The sequence below is a fragment of the Falco punctatus genome, assembly GCF_963210335.1.
Source record: "Falco punctatus genome assembly, chromosome: 3".
In the NCBI taxonomy this organism is placed as follows: Eukaryota; Metazoa; Chordata; class Aves; order Falconiformes; family Falconidae; genus Falco; species Falco punctatus.
The window spans coordinates 24,910,438-24,930,138 of NC_137582.1; the positions used below are offsets into that span (position 1 = coordinate 24,910,438).

Genomic DNA, 19,701 nt, shown 5'->3' on the forward strand with positions numbered 1-19,701 from the left:
GGTCCTACAGTAAAAGAGTATGAAATTATTCAGTTAATATTAGACCACATTTGAAAACATATTAGTGCTTAATACCTACTAATTAATGTATTATCCTAATAAAGTTTGGCAAAGGATAATTTATCTGTTCAATATGACCATATATACTTAGATTAAATATCATGATTTCCATAAAGGATGCAAGACCATATGCTTCAGCCTCTGATATAATGATGTGTGGATTATATTAACATCTTTGGGGGAAGACTGATCTGGTCTCGTTCATTATCTTCTAAAAAGTATAATATTGATACAGATAGAAAGAAGATCTTAAGCTGCTTGAACTAAAGCAGTTTGCATACTGTCATGTTACTGTCCAAATGTTCCTTAGTCTCCTACATACATGATATGGATAGGATAATAGAACAGGACTCTTTCAGTCTATTCAGAATAGACTGTTACTATTATAGACCATACTACTATCAGAATAAACTGTAGTCTATTCAGAATAGACTATTTCACCTAGTGATCATCTAGTCCAACTGCCTGACCAATTCAGGGTTGACCAAAAGTTAAAGCATGTTGTTAAGGGCATCATCCAAATGCCTTTTAAACACTGACAGGCTTGGGGCATTGACCACCTCCCTAGGAAGCCTGTTCCAGTGTTTGACCACCCTCTTGGTAAAGAAATACTTCCTAATGTCCAGACTAAAGCTCCCCTGATGCAGCTTTAAACTATTCCCATGTGTCCTATCACTGGACATCAGGGAGAAGAGATCAGCACCTCCCTCTCCACTTCCAATCCTCAGGAAGCTGCAGAGAGCAATGTCACCCCTCAGACTTCATTTCTCCAACCTAGACTAGCCCAAAGCCCTTAGTCGCTCCTCACAGAACATTCTATCCAGCTTTCACCAGCTGTGTTGCCCGCTGTCTGTTGTTGAAACCTTGGATAATGGAAATATTTGTAAAAGTCCAAAAGCCAGGTAAGACTGCCTTTTACTTTTTTGGCCAGCTCAACAAGAGAAAGGAACCTCTGAACGTTACTGGTTGTATCTTGTGAGAAAAAATAAATCAGTAATACTGGCAGTCCAGAACTGAAGACCATTGCTTAAAGAGAGCACTGACACAAACTTATTTTGTAATACTTTATATTTTCATCAACAAATTCTTCTTTACATTGTTTTTTTTATAACTTAAAACAAATGTTCATGGAATGAAACTTTTTCCTTAACAGTGGGTTTAAAAACCTTTCAAAAAATCTTGCCAGTTCTCCAGCATTTCCAAGGATCAGACAAAATTTCTGTAGTTACAGTCAGCAGATGTGTAAATAACAAGATTCAAAGCAAACTTTAGTTATGAAGAAAGAAAGAAGTTTTGATTTCTTTTAAATAAGGGTCTTACAAATCGAAGTGAGGTATGAATCAGTCTCGAAGATAAAAGCTGTTTTGTGGAATTACAATACTTTACATCCTCCTTCATCAATAGGCAATTGCTATGCATAACTTTTTTTGAAACTCTGCCTGTGGGTGCAGTTTATCAAATAGATTGTAGTAAAAATAAGTACTTAATCAACAAGCTATTTATCAAATTACGAAAATCTATGCTTCATCAAAGCTAAGCAGTAAAACATAGTTATGTCTCTTGACACCAATAACTGTGAGAATCTCTGCAGTGTCTGGTTGGCTAGATGAAGTGATCACACCTACCACTATTGTATTACAAAAAAAAAAAAAAAAAAAAGAATGCATGAAAATAAATCTGAATGGAAGCAGTGATTAGGTCTGTTCACATCTTGTGTGGTACTTCAGCGGGCTGTAACAAAGGTATACACTTTCAAAGTTTGTTCTTTTTTTGTTCTTTTTTTTTAGTAGGAATCATCACTGTAGGAGCTTGAAATGAAGAACTACCATGCTGCTTTATTAGACTTGGAAAATGTTACATGCTCAGCTTTCTTCTGACCTTTACAAGAAAAATCATGTAGTATAAATCTACCAAAAAGATCATAAAGACTTACTTAAAAAACTTTAAAGTGATGATGATTGATTGAAAATACTCTGCAAGAGGTTTGGCCACACAATGACGAGTTGTGAGGATGTAGAACCTTTTAACAAATGAACAAATGCTCTGAGAGACACGAAAATAAATAACACGAAAAAAATAAATTTTATGTTTCAGCGCGTGGTTAAATTCAATCAGTTAAATAACAGCTTGTTCAGTGAGTGGCTAACTTCCCACTACAACAAAGACATGCTCGTTTGGTCATGTATCTAAGCCAAGCTAATTTGTTAATCTCTTAGAACAGGTTACCCTATTGCTTGGAGCCTTCTGATTGTATAGATCTCTTAAGTCTGATAAGAATGGTTGAATCTCTTCAATTCATACACACACACCTGGCCACCCACCCTGCCCCCAACCAAATTTTTTAGGAAAAAGAGGGGGGCTTTACTTAACACCACTAAGTACCAGATTTGTGTTATAGTCTGGTTATTACTCTTTACTCTGCTTCTTGCTTAGCAAAGGAGATAACAAATTGAGAGGACTTAAATTGTACCTTGTTTATCCATCACTATGTGTATTCTCCTATGATTCTGATATTTCTCTAAGCTTAACATTGAGGTCAAACAGGAACACATTTTGGAGTACTAGAGTGGCATAGATGATTTTTACCATCATGATCTGATTTTGTCTAATGTCTCTGCTAATGTGTTTCCAGTTTCTTTCAAGTAAAGTTGTAGTTACAAATACAGTGATTCCTTGATATTGATCTTTCTTGATTTCTTAATGAAGAGATGAAGCATTAGAAAAACTAAACAATTCCTGGGGAAAATTTTATCACCTGTGAGAACTTTATCAAGTTGTTTGTTTTGTGCTAAAAATCAATTTCTACTATCTGTTACTGTTCAGAAGTTGATCAGTTACTGAGGACTTTGTGGGCAGTAAGATTCTGAAGGAAAAAGAGCAAACATTGTGCTAGAACCTGTGACCTTACTGGTGTTTTGAGTTATCGCTACTCATGTGTTTGGGAGCACGGTGGGGAATGAATGTCATGGTCCTTCATCATCCTTGACACCAGCAGCTAACATCTGGGACCTCTCTTTTAAAGGGCAGTGTTCTACAAAAGTTGAGGAAGATGAGCATTTTCCATTATGAATAAAGTATTACCACTAGCTATTTCATTGCTTCTCAAGTTTTTACAGCAGCTCAAAAAGTATTTGGAAAACTTATTTGTACAAAGGCTGTGAGTGGTTTTGTGAATTGCTGGGCTAGCTGGGATAAACAAAGACATTGTAAGAAAAAAGGGCCATGTTAGTTTAATTTTACAGTCTGCATATTTAACAAACTTACTGGAAAACAGAAATTTTTTAAACTATGCTGCTGTGATTTAACTGGTAGGCTTGCTTTGTATGTATTTGTAACGAGATTCTTGTATAATAATTTGTATTCTAGAAAAATATTACTACTAAGATTTCTTTTTTTTTTAAATTGTGTAGGTGATCATAGATATGAAATCTTTAAAAGGAGAGTTTTACAAGGAAAATCAGTCCCCCATTATGCGGCAATAGAACCGAATGGGGATGGTCTAATGATTGTTTCCTACAAACCATTCAGATTTATGCAAGATGAAGATGAGAAATTAGAAGAAAATGATGATGCAAAAGCAGCAAATGAAAAGAAAGGTAAGACTTATCTGGCAGATGATGATAGGCTGCTCTCTCTTGGCTTAGAAAACAGCTTGTCGATTTAACATCTGTTTGGAAACTGTAGCGATAAATGTTTGTCTTATAATAAATTTGAAGATAGTTTTATTTATTTTTAAAGGCCAGATTGGCTTTTTTTTGTTTGTTTTCACACTTTATATGAAGACTGTCCTATCTCAGTTTCTGGGAAGTGTATCTGTAGCACCTGTGACTGATACTTTGTGAACAGGAAACTTGTGGTAAGAGACAACAGTGTAAGAGTCATTCCATAGCCACAGTTGATTATATGAAGCTTAGATCAAGGAAATCTTGTGTTGTGACAACTCAGGAGCTTCCAAAGGATCTATCCATACTTTGCTTTTCTTTTAAATAGGAAGATAACATGTACAACATGACTCTTTAGAAAATGAATACATGTGTATTTGTGTTTTCTGTGACCAGATGTGCCCTACCTACTCATGCTGTCATAGCCTTCCTTTAATATAAATATTTCTCTTAAAAGGCCACTTCTTGTAGCAGTTCAATAATCAAGATAGACATCAGGCAGATTCTAGATCCAGGAGCAGAAGTAAATCATTTCCTCTGGGCAGGCAATTTTATTTCATCTTGAGTTCTATTTCATCTCAGTTTTATTCCATCGACTGAGGCAGGTGAAGACTTACTTAATCTTATAAAACAATTTCTGTTGAATAGTCAGCATAGCTTCTAGCAAAATAGGCAAGAAAAAAATGGCATATATTGTCTGAGCATGCAGTAACTTGTCAGTACCATTGCATCTGGTGTCTCTTCAACCAAATTATTAATTGTTAATATTTCAGTGTATTTAAGTACATTTTGGTCATCAATTTTGTAATGTTGCAATAAACTTAGTGATAATTAATGCCCATTGTATAACTTTGTCAGCATATTTGAGTATAGACATGAATATAAATTGATTTCCAGACGAGGGAAACAAATGAACTTGATTGCTAAGAAAATGTTTCTCCATTTTATAATCAGAATATTTTTTATTTAATTTTTTTGTTCAGAGTAGAAGTTAATTTCCACTCTTCCATAAACTTCTATTCTGTATCTCCCAGTATTGCATGCTGTGGAATCCAGGACAGAATTTTGTAATCTAGTTTGTATTTTTCTGCATGTTTCCTATTGTAGACCCTCTCTATTACTGGCAGCAGACTGAAGATGATGTGACAATAACAGTTCACGTTCCTCAAGACATCACTAAGGATGACATAAAAGTGCACTTTTCCCCTGATAATATATGTGTTACACTGAAAGACCAGCCTCCTTTGATGGAAGGAAAACTCTATTCATCTGTGGACCATGAAAGCTGCACATGGATAATTAGAGAGAACCAAAGGTGTTGTATATGGTTTTCAGTTTTCCTATTGATAAGAATTTACTTCAAAGTGTACACCATATCTTTGACTTCTGACCCCTCTGGGAGTGGACTCATTTAATGCTACAGCCTGCATCCCTTCTTACAAGATCCTATTCCCTGTACTGAAAACAGTTCACTGGCTTTTGCTATGCTGTCTTGTGATACAGTTTCTTCAGCTAATTGTGAAAGTAATCCCCTCCTCTTACAGTTACACGATTATAAACTGCGTGACCAGCTATATTCCACAACAATTGTAGAAGAGCCTTTCCAAAATAATAAATTATTTTATTTCAGGAAAAAGGGATTATGTGTAACTATCTGTATGACAGCTATACCTGTATCAGACCAGGAAATGAAGAGTTTCTACTACTGAGCTGTGAAGCAGGGTTCTTTGCAACATTAGGGATACATTGATGCTCATAATGTTAACCTCCTGGCTTTATTTTCACATGCTTTGTCTGTGTTTATTGGCAGCCAGGGTTTTAAAATCCCTTTCTAATGTTGTCAGTTGCCTTTCTGAAACAGTGGTGATAGGAGTCACTGGAGGTTAACCCATGCATGTCCGTATGACTACTTGTCTGTGTGACTACCTGTTTTTTTTTAATTCTCTTTGAGATTTGTCTTGTCCATTCACTTCTAGTTGACCACAGTAGAGAAGTGAATAGGTAAAATGTATTTCTGAGGTCTATAAAATACAAATGTTTTGTCCTAGATGTTATATCAAGGTAGCGCATACTTAAGTAGCTCTATTAAGTACTACTTAGGTTTCAGATAAACTTCCGTAGTTCTGTCACTCTTTGCATAGATTTCTTTTTACAGGTTCTCTGCGATATTTAAAATGTTTTAATAAGGCTGCTTCAGGGGAAACTGCATTTACATTGAAAACTCTGAGGATACTTACATGAATATATTCCCTTTGTTCTTAGGCTTATGTCCTTGGACTGTATTTCTTTAGAATATTTTCCGACGTAATAGTTTACTTTATAAATTGAATGCTAATGGTTTCTGTTCTGTGATTTTCATTATTAATTCAGTTTGGAGAGGAGAAGTGCTCAAATCTACATTTAAAGCATTTTGACTAATCTGAGAAATGGCTGCAGTGTTTTCATGTACTGTTCTTTGTCTTCTGTTTGCATTTTAGTTTAGAAATTTCTCTAATCAAGAAAAATGAGGGATCCCACTGGCCAGAGCTAATAGTTGGTGACAAAAGAGGGGAATTCATTATGGACTCTTCCCAATGCTCTGAAATAACAGAAAGCCTGATGCATCTTACCTCTGAAGTAATGGTGAGGAGTTGAAAATAAACAATTTAAAATTCTTGTACATTTGCATCTTGACTTTTCTTGTTACTCTAATTTGCACTTCATTGACACAGCTCATTAGTTCATTTACTATTCAGAATCTTAACTCTACATTCATTTTTAACTGAAACTGTTAACAAACTAATGGCACTAGAGTTGTGATTATACTTTGAACAGTAATATCATCTTTGTGGGGGACTGAATTTAGCACAGATGGCACCTGTGCACCAAACCAGAAGTCTGATTTAACATTGAAAATAATTTTTTTTCTCACCACTTGAATGTGGCAGATAGTTTTAAAGCAGTGGATTTAAGTAATTTTGAAGAATGTCTGTTTCTTGTTTATCAATAGGTTAACAATGTTTTAATATCGTCTTCCTAGGGATACTGCACTTGGCTTACAGACTCTTAAGTATAAATAACATTTTTAAAAGGAAAGCATATGCATGACTCATTAACTTTCTGGTGTTATTGTTATACAGGGAGTCTACTTAAAACTAAATAGAATGTGATTTTTAACTGCTCTTTGCTTGATACTTCCCCTTTGGGTTTAATTAGAAAACGGCATCTCATCTAAAACTTGTGGAGTGTGGCTCCCTATGAGTCTTAATATATTAGTTTTGGATTATTACTTTTTTTAATAAGGCTGAAAAGTGTTATTAAAATAAATTCTGTTTAGCGCTCTGAATTGATTTATGTCCTCTTTCCCTCACTATTTGTGGGCAAGATATTGTAGTACATCTTTTGACCATAGATTTATTGGGAACTTCAGTTTTCTTTTCTTTTGTAACTCCTACTGAGCTTAGTGATGATCTTTTTTTTTTTGGTCACAACCTTTCAGCTTATGTGCAGTATGATCATGTAAAACAAAGATCTTTCCTTAGGTACCTATTAATTTAAATAAATACTATGTATTTTGTTATACTGCGACTTCCGCTACCTATGTATAATAAAGGCATGGATTCTTTTTGGTTGTCTCAGTTGCTTATGGTAATGATGCTTATCTGGAAGGCTTTTAAAAAAGCTACCCAATGAAATAGTAAACCAGAGGCCATCAAGAATGCTTGGTAGAGGAAAGGTAGATCCCAAAGTGTAGCCTCTAAAGAGACAGATACCCTGTGCATTAGCTTGCAGTATATGACACTTGATTTTCCTTGCTTCTGTCACTTAAGGATATTTATTTATCTCTTCGTGTTTATTTTCTTTGAACTTCAATTGTCTTAGCAATTAAAAAAAAAAAAAAGAATATGTTCTGTTCTCTTTAATTTTGTGGACAGAACCAAAATAGAAGTTCTTAATAATCAGCTGAAATGGGTGAATAAATGAGCACAGGAACTCACAAACTCCTTCCTGTCAAATGAGTCAGTGCCCTTTCTAACCTTTCCTTACAGATTCTGTTGGTCTTACCTTTCAGCTTATATTAGTTGCCAAGATGCTTTTTTGTGCGAGAAGCAACAGGAATTCATATTTAAAAAGGAAATATATATATTTTGCTTTCTGTTAAATAAAGGTCCCTTTCTATTATAATGAAATTAGTTCTTTAAATATATCGCAAAGGTAACATAGCTTGGTGGTTTTGAAAATTTGCCAAGGAAGATGTGATCAGCAGAAGTAAGCTTTTTCTATATGCAGTAGTGTTATATCTTGCTCTCAGATTAGTAGTGAAAGTGATGGTTTTTCCTTTCTTTGACTTGTGGGATATGGAAAAATAAATGTGCTTTTTTTCTTGTTTTGAGCACATTGAAAAATATACATAACATCATTATTAATTTTAAATAATTAGCAATGCTAAAAGTAGGCATGTATTTAAAGCTACCTATAAAATTAATTAATCCATTTTTAATACAGTTTCCAATGGCAATTTGAAAGAAGCTTGCACTGATGTAAATTTACTAAACCTGTGTTTGTTTTCAGGATTGTGTGCTTTTGCTACTTACAGAAGGGAATTTATTGTCCATTTTTTAGTGGCTTTTGTACCTTTCCTTAAACTGAAATGGATTTTGTTGTACCTACCACTCATGCTATTCTCCACAGCAGAAATGATTATATTCATCTTGAATAAGTACATAGCTTGATCTTTAAGTATTTAAGGATATGCAAATGATTCTTCCTGTTCTATTGAACTTTTTGTATTGAAAAGAGATTATATATATATATATATATATATCTTCAGTAGCTTTGATTTTCAGTGTAGGTTGTTGCTTTTTTATTTCAGAATCCAAACCCTGAAAAGGAAAATCCACCTTGTAATGCTCAAGAACTAGAAGAATGTGATGCTTTTCTTGAAGACAGCGCAAGCTTGTGCAGGTTTGATGGTGATACTTTGAAAGTCACTCATGTAGTAAGTGCTGCAAGTTATTACAGAAATATTTTAAAACGTTATGATATGCAAGTTTGATTCTATTATCAGAACAAAAATCTGTGCAAACTCTTAAAACCACATAAATTTCTTCCATAATGTAAAATCACAGTAGCAACAGAAATTATCAACAAGCATTATGTATTCTTCAGTGTCATTTTAATGTAAAAACAAGGCTGCTTTTATTCTGTTCAAAAATATGTGTATACATTAACAAGTAAGCCATTTGAAAAAGCAAAGTTATGTCAGAATTGTTGTAAGAAAGGGGTGTTTTTCAGTGGCATAAAATTCTTCTAGATCCTTTAACTTGCATTTTTCTCAGTGACTTTTCAGACAGCCTGGTAGAAAGTTGACCTTTTTTACTAATGATCTGGGGCGTAGATCACTTTATGGCAGGGGTCCTCAAACTTTTTAACCAGGGGGCCGGCGCGCGGATGCAGTGGCAGGCAGTCATCTGCGGCTGCTTGGTTCCCCCCCCCCAACCCCTGGCGGGGGGGTTCTGTAAATACCGGGGGCCGGATTGAGGACCCTGGGGGGCTGTATCCGGCCCGTGGGCTGTAGTTTGAGGACCCCTGCTTTACGGTACTTTGTCAATCACACGGAAATAACAGACTGTAAGAAAAATGCTTCAGTAGGAGGCTTGATCTGGGTTGTAAGCAGCCTTGACTATCACTAAGTTAGGACTTGATATGGTTGATTGCGTAAAGCAGGAAACAAAACATATGAAAGCATCAGAGATTAAGTTGTTGTCTTGGGGTTTTGGGGAGGTTGGGTTTTTTTCCAAGGTATCTCTACTAAGTGTGTAATAAACATTGGTGTTGCACTTCAGTGCTACCTTGTGTCACACAAAGTACATGTAGGATAACCTGTTCTGTACAGCAAATGTAATAGTTACAGAGTAAGATTTTGAATTGGTTCATAATTTCCCATTTCCTCAGAAGAGCTCTAGAAGATGTCTTGAGTATCTTACAGATCTTGGTTTGTTCTTGTTTTTTATTTTTTTTAATGTATCTTTTTTCCTTTGGCAGTACAGATACATATGCATATGTCTGTATGTGTCTGTGTGTTTATATATGTGTATTGTATATATATATGCTTGTACATGCATTTATCCTGCCCCCCCCCCCCAAAAAAAAAAAAAAAAAAAATAATTAAAGGCTAACATGCTCCACCAAGAAGGTAGTCTGTTTTGTGGATACAGTGTGCGAGGTTACATTTGTCAAAAGGTAAAACCTGTAATTTGTAGGAGGACATTTTATAGCAACTCAGTTGAAATGGATTTTAACTGGTCAGTGATGCACAGTAGGAGAACAAGAGACAGCAGACATGAATAGAAACAAGAGGTTCAGACTAGATGGAAGGAAAAACTTTTACACCATTGTTGTAGCATGAATAAGGTTGCCTAGTAAGGTTGTACAGCCTCCGTCCTTGAGGTTTTCAAGATCAGACTGGATAAGATTCTGAATAACTTACCCAAAACTACGGCTTCTTGCCCTGAACGGTAAGAAGTTTGTCCCCCAGAGACATTTCACAGACTAGGAGGAACATGGTATCAAGGAAGGCAGATCTGATGTGTGTTGCTTTCCAGGAGGCAGCAAGACATCGTGGACAAGTCTGAACTCCAGGGTGTTTGTAAAGAGCTCTTGAAAAATTGGTTGCATAAAAGTAATGCAAAGGCTCATGTGTTTAAAGCATTACAGTCTTGAAGTTGAGCCATTGGACTTGAACTGAATCAGCTGAAATAATTATATTGGTTCTGCCATAGACTGTATAATCTCAAATAAATATCTGGGTCTGGATAGCTGCTGTTTCTGTCCACTGGATCTTATGTTAAGGTTAAATTAAGGTTTTCAGGACAGAGGCCCCATCCTGTGACATTGATACAATGATAGGGTAAAAAGCTAATTAATAGTTATTGCCACAATACATGTAATAAATGGTGTTGTGACAACTGTTCAAGAGCGTCTGAAATGCTTATTGAATAATATATTGTACCATGTATTAGTGTGTAATCCTGCATGTTATTCTTGCAGACATAGCTTCTGGATATAAAAAAACAGTTCAAATGTATTTGTTCATCTAGTAACATGAACAATGTAGATCAGTTGTGGGTACAAACAGGAATTCTTGAGAGTTCTTCCTGGACAGACCTTAAGGGAATAGGTTGGTTTTTTCCTCTTTGAGCATTTGCTAGTCATAGTGCTGCCTTAAAAGTATTGCTGTTAACTTCCTTTAGAAGGCTTTACATAGAAAACTCAAAATATGTGGTGTTTTATTGTTTATTCTTACTGTTGTTTATTCAGACAGCAGGATATATGTGTCTTGCCTTTCTTATATAATAGGTAATTCGTGGTGAATAGAAGTGGTTATTGAATGTTTTTGGTGATCTAAACATATCTGATGAAGAGTGTACTAATCTGAAATTTAGTGATTATTTGATTGTGAGTAAATAGAAAGTTATTGGCATTTCATAATTTTATATTTCTAAATAATCCTCGTTCCACTGCTTATCAACTTTTACTGCATCGAGACAGCATTTCCTTCCCTGGTCACATTGCACAAGACCAGTCATGATTACACAGAGAGAATCTTTTCCTAACCTCAGAAGTCATAGGTTAGGATCCCATATCCTAGCAAACGATTTCTGCACACATTTGCTTGTGTGGGACACATGTTTCCCTAAATATTATCCCAAGCAACTTAATTGTATCTTCTTGAAACGTATTAGTTAGCCCTAGTGTATTGAGCTGCTGATCAGTGCAAGGCAGTGTAATATATTTAAACATTTTGTCAACTAACAAACATGAAGCTGTTGGTCATCTGACTTTGGCAGTATGTATGACAGAATCTGCTATTTGTGCTTTGAATCAATATTTTGTATTTCTTTGTTTTGTTTTCAGATTAATCTTGGAAGCAACCAGTATCTTTTCTCAGTTGTTGTGGATCCCAGAGAAATGCCATGCTTCTGCTTGAGGCATGATGTTGATGCTCTTCTTTGGCAGCCCCACTCTGACCAACCAGAGAACATGTGGGAACACATTGCAACTTTTAATGCTTTAGGTAGGGAATTTAACTTCTGTGTCACAGTCCTCTATCTGAGACTTTTCTACCTGAATACTCTTAGTATGGCTTCTGTTGATATTTCACTTCATTAAATTAGAGTTGAAAGGTACTATAATTCTGTTGAAAGCAGCACTGTAGCTTAATTCTAGAAATACTAGAATGTAAGAAATAAAATGTTTATGTCTCGGGAGGAAAGTAAGCCTTTTTAGACCATGTACAGGATGCACACACAGTACTGCACAGTAAAAAGGAGAGTTCCTTGAATAAGTGAAGTTGAGTTAAAAACTTAAAAGCACAATCGCCACTTTAGCTCTCAGACAGAAATCATCAGGGAAACAGCTGCAGTTCATTGTTGACATGTCTAGGTGTATATATATGCTTATGGTAAGATGTTTTAATAATTCACCTTTAGATTTTTCATATCTCGTCGTCCTAGGTGATGCTTCTGAGGGATTCAACATGATTGTTCACTGTTCTAGGAGCATCAGATTATGCCAACATACAGTAGGCTCAAAGGAAGCTAAAAGAAATGCTTCACATACGTGCATTTAACCTATGGAACCCTCTGCTGCAAAACTTTGTGGATGTGGAAAGTTTTCATGTATTTGAAAAAAAAAGTAGAATAAAAAATCATCATGACAGAAAAAAATCAATCAAGAGCATAACTGTGTCAGCTCCGGCTCAAGAAGCCCATAACTTCTGAAATTACAGACTGCCAGAAAAGTAGAAAATGTAATTGTGAAGAATTGTTAGTTATTGCTGTATTCTTGCAATCAGGACTAAGAATTTGTTTTTACCCAATGTTGGAAGCAGAATCCTAAAGCTGAGAAGCAGAAAGTACTTCGAAAAATACGGAATCAAGTGTAAGAATTGCTATGTCAGGTCAAATAGGATGGTCCATGTAGCCCTGCCAAGTAAGAAACAGATAAATCAGTTGTCATGAAAGTTAATGTGATACAGAATTTAATTCTGTTCTGACAACTATACTCTTCATGTTCTGTAGGTATTCTCTAGACTCAGTCCTTCAATAATGTTATGAGCATGACAATTTATTCCCTCCCTCCCCCAAATACATTTGTTTGACCACACCACTCTCAGGCTGGGTCCAAAATGTAAGGGAAGATATTAGCTGTTTTATAGAGCTCACATAGGTTACATATGATACATAATTCATGTGATACATAATTCGTTTTGTTCTGAGGTTTTGCAATTTATTTAGTTTTGTAATATGAATGATTTTTTTAATTGCCTGTTACTTTAACTTAAAATCAATTTAAACTGTAAGCATCTTAACACATCCTCTAACAAAAGAGATTAAAATCACAATTTGTTCTTTTTTTACTCATTTCAAATTTCATTATGCTGGGAAAAAAGTGGATGACAAGGATTGTGATGTTTTTTCAGATTACTGTTAGTTTCATAGTTTCTGTGCTGACTTTGTAGTACTGTTTTAAAAACCTGTTTCTGTTGTTTTGAAAATAACGGAAAGGAAATTATGATATCTTGGAGCTTTTTGTACCTAATGTGAGAAAAAACACTATTGATCCTCTACTTCCTCCTCCTTACAGTACTATCATTTCACAGTATTATATTGAAGTTTATACTTCTGTACTAATCTGGTTCACCTTTTATGTGCCAGAGAAGATGTCAGTCATCAGTATGTAGATGATCTACAATCAAATTTAGAAGTACTTTGCAGGAGCTAGTAGTAAAAATTAGTATTTTCTAGATTAAAAGGCTAGTTTTCCAAAATCTACAGTATTCATTATATTGACCAAAACAATGGTAGTAGTCCTATTTCCTTCTTCCTCTGCTTGGACTTTTGGAATTAGTTTTTAACAAGCTATACAAAGATGATAATTGAAAACTTAGTATTTTTCAGTCTGAGTCTTGGACTGAAACCTAAAGAAGGAAGCAAAAGTAAAACTGAATGTACCAAGTTTTTTGTTCTGTATTTCTGTCCTAACAGCTTTCTGTTGGAAAAAAGCAATTTGTCTTGAATAGAGCTCTGGATGCTAACATCTAATGATTTGCTGCTGGTCAAAGGAGCAATTGTGTGATCTTGCCCATTCTTATGACAGTTTACTGAAGAAGTCTGTATCTTTCACTGACTACTCATTAGTCTTGCTGTATAAATCCCCTGCTCCTAATAGGGGATCTATAAACCAGAAAAACAGAGGACAGTGACTTTTTTTTTTAAATAAAGAGCCTGTGATTTTCTTTCTGGGAAATCCCATTTAAATACAAGTCCGCTGGCTCAAAAACTTTTTACCTGCAAGCCTATACTTAAATCCTGCTTTTATTGTTAGTGCCAGTGTTTAAATATGTGAATTAAATTAATGAGCCTGCACTTGGAAAGTTTTTCTGGCTGTCCTGATATTTCACAGTACAGCAATCACGTCAATTGATAATCTAGCTATATATTTACTAACTGTTTTGTGATGAAAACTGTCAAGCTGGATTTGAACAGAGATCGTGTTTTGAGGACAGCAGTAAGCATCTGTAAATTTAAAAGTCTTGGGGTTAACATTAAAAAAAAACCAAACCAAACCAAGCAAGCAAAACACTCTCAAGGCATGAAAATGCACTGTTAAAGTGGGAAGGTACTGTTGTGGGTTAGCCCTGGTGGCACAGGTTAACCTAAGCACCACAAAGCTGCTTGCTCTCTTCTTATGCCCACCCTACCCCCAGCCTCAGTGGGACAGGGGACAGAACAGGAATAGCAAAAGCAAGAAAGCTCATGCGTTGAGCTCTGATTGGTTGGCATCACGTGTCTTGGTTGTGTCCCCTCTCAACTTCTTGTGCATCCCTAACCTACTGAAGGGCAGGTAGAGTTGGAAAAAAGAAAGCCATGACAATGTGCAAGCACTGCTCAGCAGTAGCCAAAAAAATGTGTGATACTAACAGTGTTTTAGTCATAAATTCATGCACCTTATGGTCTGCTGGGAAGAAAATTAACTCCATCCTAGCCAGCCCCAGTACAAGTACTTTGACCTCTACCCTATGGTTTGGTAAGAGGGAGAGCCCAAAGAAGTAAACTCTAGCATGCTTGCTGATCTCAGAGGTGGTGTCTTTCAGTGATAATAACCTTTGCAATGCATTGTTTGATGGTAGTGAAGCAAACAACCTTTCAGAAAGATGGTAGATGACTTGCAAAAATCATGTCTCAAGTCTCTTTACTAAAAGGAAGTCAGTCTGGAATAAGTCTGGTTTCCATTACAGAATTCAGTTAGTACAGGAAAAGGAAGATTTTCTTTCTCAGTGAATATCAACAAAGATTGTATTGAAAAGTAACCTTTTTTTTTCTCCACTCAGTTCTAAATAGAAGACAAGTTTTAATTATCTGTTTGAGATCAGGTAGGCTCAGAAATCTTAAATGGTAAAAGTAATTACAAACTGGGAGATGAGGGGAGAGAAGAGGCTTGTTCTGCTTAGACTATTGTTACTGGGCCAAGATGTGTATCTATGCCTTTTGATCGTGCTGAGAAAATGGAAGACTTTGTGAGGTAGAGAGGGGCTAAATGTAGGAACAGTATCTAGCTATACACACATACGCATCAAAAACACCAGTTAGGAAGTTGTACAGAAAAAGTGTATATTGGTATTAAATTGGTTAATGCATACCTCCAAAAACTATTGGCATATTTAATAACAACATATAGCTCGCTCTTTTTTTGTTATTAATTGAATATTATTTTTTAAACTAAGCTTGGTTCAGTCTTAGTCAGCCAAACTTCTGTTAAAACCAATATATTACTTATCCCTTATGCTTCTTTGTGGGCTATGCAGGTTATGTCCAAGCATCAAAGCAAGACAAGAAATTCATGGCATGTGCTCCAGATTACTCCTACGCTGCTCTTTGTGAGTGTTTGCGACGAGTTTTCATCTATCGTCAGCCGGCTCCTCTGTCCACAGTTCTCTACAACAGGAAGGAAGGAAGGCAAGTAGGACAGGTTGCTAAGCAGCTAGTAGCAACCCTGGAAGCCACTGATCCTATCTTAGGCTTTCAAGCTACAAGTGAGAGATTATTTGTTCTCACAACAAAAACCTTGTTTTTAATAAAGGTGAACTCTGGAAATTAATTATTCAGTATATTCTGCTGTAGTTTGTGTTAACAATTTGTTAAAGAACTGGCTAGGTAAATCATCAGAGAAGTTCAGTACAATTTGATGGATTTAAAAAGGAGATATTTTACATTCAACTCTGCTGTCACTGAAGTAAGCTTTTTCAGAGCTATGGGAAATTGTCTTCTGCACTACCAGCTTTCTCAAAGCAGTTGTCAGAGGCTGCTATTGCATAGGTGAATAATTTATGCATTGTTTTTTCCAAATACTCTGCAATACTTCTGAGGTTTGAGAATTCGCTTCTGTTTTTGAATACCATTGTTTACCTATGAAAGAAGTAGTCAGATAAAGAGAATAAAGCCTTGAGTTACAAGCATACAATGTGCAAAATAAAAGTGTGTATTATAAAAAAATATCCCAAATTAAAATACTGTAGACCAAAAAATGATTTAATATTGCAGTATTCAGTAGTATTGAGTGAAATGTGAATTGAATGAATGGAGGATTATATTTCTTACACAGGTAATTATTTCAAGTGGAATAATGTAATTGTATGCACAGATTTTAGTTCATTGATTTGGGACTTACTCATGCTTGCAGTGTGATGTTCACATTTTAAGATACACTAGAGTAACTTTTAGTAGCTTTCTCCTGAAGCAAAGTAAGGGTCAGTGTGTAGCTGGTGATTACATATTGAATGATATTAATTAAGGTCTAGTTATACTCTCGGTTGTGTTCATTTGACATTGTACTTCATCTCAAGCAAATAATTTACAATTAGAAAATTGCTAACAGAAAAATAACCTGTATTATAACCTGAGATGGGAAACTCAGAAGTACTGCTTCTGCCTCAGATACTGCTGTAAATACTGTGTTATTAGTTAACCATTCTGTCAGTAATGCGCAAGTCTAAATGTATATTTGCAACATAAGAGTACACAGGCCATGAGGATGCTTCATTTTAACAAACTGGCATGGTTAATTGCATTGAATAGTTGTATCTGAAGATTTTTGTTTCTTATTTTAAATTGACATTGTCAATACAGTTAAACCAAAAAAGGGTTGGTTGTGACAGCTCCACCCTGGGTTGCTTTGGGGTTTTTTTTCAGTTTGCTTAGGACTTTGTGGCAAAGAATGCCTAACATACAGTGTACTGGCAGTAAAGCTGCTGTGATCTGTGATAACCAAAGTACTGAGATAGAGGCAAATACAAGTGATTTAATAGTTTGCATCTCTTCCAGTATTACTTTAGACCTTTGTAAGAATCTATTGAGACGAAAACAAGTGTTCCTTTTTTATGGACTAAGTTTCTTAGTTGTGATTGTTTTGACCCTCCTATAAATTCTCCAGACTGGTGTTGGTGAAATGATTAAATAATATAGTGAGAATTTGAGAGGGAGAAATGCAGGTTGTGGCTTGCAAAAAAACTCCAAATGTAGGAGCTTTTTAAGGAACCTGCTTTTCCTCCTGCTTTACAGAAGTATTATACTGTGTATCTAATATTGAAAAGTTTTTTCCTTACTCTTTCCTGGGTAAGTTGAAACAGATCTGATTTTCAGACGTTCCTTTCTCATTCTGTTTTTTTAAAGCTGTCTTGAAAATGCTTTTTAAAGAGACTCAGTGAATGTATTACTGTTTCATGACTGTTTTGCATCTAAATTTTCATCGTTGGGCAATAATGTCAAACAGGGTGGTAGAATTCATGCAGAGGTCCTTTAGAAAAGATTTTATGTAGTTGATTACTTTGCAGTGTAAATTGTGTGCTTACTAACCTGAGATTTAATAATTGGGAATGCAGAGTTCTGAACACAGGTTTAGAGAACTGAGGAATGAAGGATTCGTAGGCAACATGCTTTCGTCACCTCAGGTACGTTGCAGGAAGCTTCAGTATAGATGAGAATTTCAGCTGTTCCTTGTCAGATTCTCCTTCTTGTGGGTTAGGTGTCTGGAAACATATTTCTGCTGTCTCCTGCAACAGGGGAAACAGTCAAGCCTCTTTAGAGGCTGCATTACAATATGTAATGACAAAACCTCACATTCGGCCCAAATGTATGTCTGTTTCATGTGAGTTCTTGTTTGCCTCTGGGAACAACTGAACATGGAGAAGAGGTTCAACCCTTTTTCCATGTTACTCATGTATTTGCAATCATGGTGTTCCCAAAACTGATATATCAGAGAGTCTCTTTCATTTTGCTTTCTATGAGAGTTAAAGACATTTTATTATTTAAAAGATTCATTGCCTTGAGGAACCTTGCATGCTGTTGCACAGCAAGCTACGAGAATTAAATGGCTGCAAGCCACAGGGAGGCACTTCCTGTCAGCATTCCCATTTCTCTGTTCACTTAATTTTAAGGCTTATTTGTTTAGCGTATTAATGTAGGCTTACAGAGTATAGAATGTAGATATTTAAAATAGGTGGTTTTCTGAGAACCATTCTTCAATTTTTCTAGGTTTTTATTTCTTGAAATTTTACATTTAAGACACAGTACTTCCTGAGAGGTCCCAATCATGATCTGTTTACAGATTTTTTGAGAAAATATTTGGCTATTACAAACTTGCATTATTTATTTCTAATATTCTTTTTCACTGTTTTCCTTGGCTGTGTATTTGGAATGTATCATGTATTCTTCTACAAGGTTAAATAAATAGAAAAATATTAAATTTATTAATAAAGGGTTTTTTAAATTATTTTAAAGGTTTTCTGTTAACTTTAAATGTGCATCCTTCCTATGCTACTGAAGCAAAATAGAAAAATAGAAATAAGAAAGTCCTTAAATAAGACTTGTTATGTTAATGAGCTTTCTGTTAGGGAAAAGTTCTCTTGGGTGGCTGTGCTGCAAGGTTGTATCTGTTGCTAAGACATGCACTATTGCACTCCATGTTCATTGCTGTGAAAACTGCTGTACAGTGTTTTTCATGTCCCATATCTCCCAACATACAAATTTATGGAGGTAGTTACTGGAGGGGGTTGATAAAGTATTTGGGTGTATTCTTGTGTTAAAATGCACGTTGCATCCTCTCATCTTGTGCCTTTGTTATATACAAGATCCAAATGATCTGGACAAACCCTTCCAAATGGAAGAAGAAGAGAGATCTGCACTTCTTTCCTCTCCCCTACCTCAACCCAGAGTTGCTGTTTTGCAGGAGACTGAAGAAGAGGAAGGATTTGGTCTGTATGTACTTGCTGTGCCAAAAGCAGCTCTTTGTTAATGAAACAGCAGACCATGTGAGAGTAACAAATGAGATTGAAGCTTCCATTTTATTTCAGCTTGCTGTGCTTTTTTTTTGATAATAGATATTATTACCACTATAACTTTTGGATTTCCTTGCCTTCTGTTAATTTACATTTTCTGCTTTCATTATGCAGATTAGATAAATGTGAAACCTGCAGTCAATCACACATTAGCATGTAATAACGATTTTCAGTTTGGTTTAAAGTTTTGGGCTGCCAGATCTTTGTGTTATTGGTAACAGCTTCCTGGAAATCTGGTGAGATTTGTTTCCCAGCCTCCCCATGCAATGCATTTGCATTTTTGCTATGGATAAAGATCAGCAAGGTCAAAAGACAACTTAGCTGCATTCTTTGAGGTAGAAGAACCAAGTATCAACCAGGCCCTTTAGTCAAGACTTGCAATAAATTCAAACTCAAGTTTTAGTACTATTTTGGTTGGAGAGGTATTTGCTAGAGTCTTTTTTTTTTTTTTTTTTTTTTTTTTTTTCTTTCCTCCCTTTAAAAAAGGTTTAAGCTATTTCCAAAAGATTACTTTCTTTTAACAAAGATGTTTACTGTGATGTGGTAGCTGGGTATCAATTAAAATATGATGAGAGAGATAATTAAGAAGTTCTGTTGTACACC

General features: G+C 35.5%; 1 protein-coding gene across 1 annotated transcript in view; it reads left to right on the plus strand.

Moving 5' to 3' along the window:
* The window catches only part of NUDCD1 (NudC domain containing 1), a 41,495-nt gene extending 22,962 nt beyond the window's left edge, over positions 1 to 18,533 (plus strand). Inside the window, exons 5-10 of the mRNA XM_080381566.1 lie at positions 3,471 to 3,656; positions 4,830 to 5,037; positions 6,200 to 6,344; positions 8,575 to 8,700; positions 11,619 to 11,778; positions 15,571 to 18,533. Of these exons, the coding sequence (XP_080237692.1) occupies positions 3,471 to 3,656; positions 4,830 to 5,037; positions 6,200 to 6,344; positions 8,575 to 8,700; positions 11,619 to 11,778; positions 15,571 to 15,863 (1,118 nt within the window). The 3' untranslated portion in view covers positions 15,864 to 18,533. The remainder of the gene's footprint in view (positions 1 to 3,470; positions 3,657 to 4,829; positions 5,038 to 6,199; positions 6,345 to 8,574; positions 8,701 to 11,618; positions 11,779 to 15,570) is intronic.
* Positions 18,534 to 19,701: the final 1,168 nt, after the last annotated feature.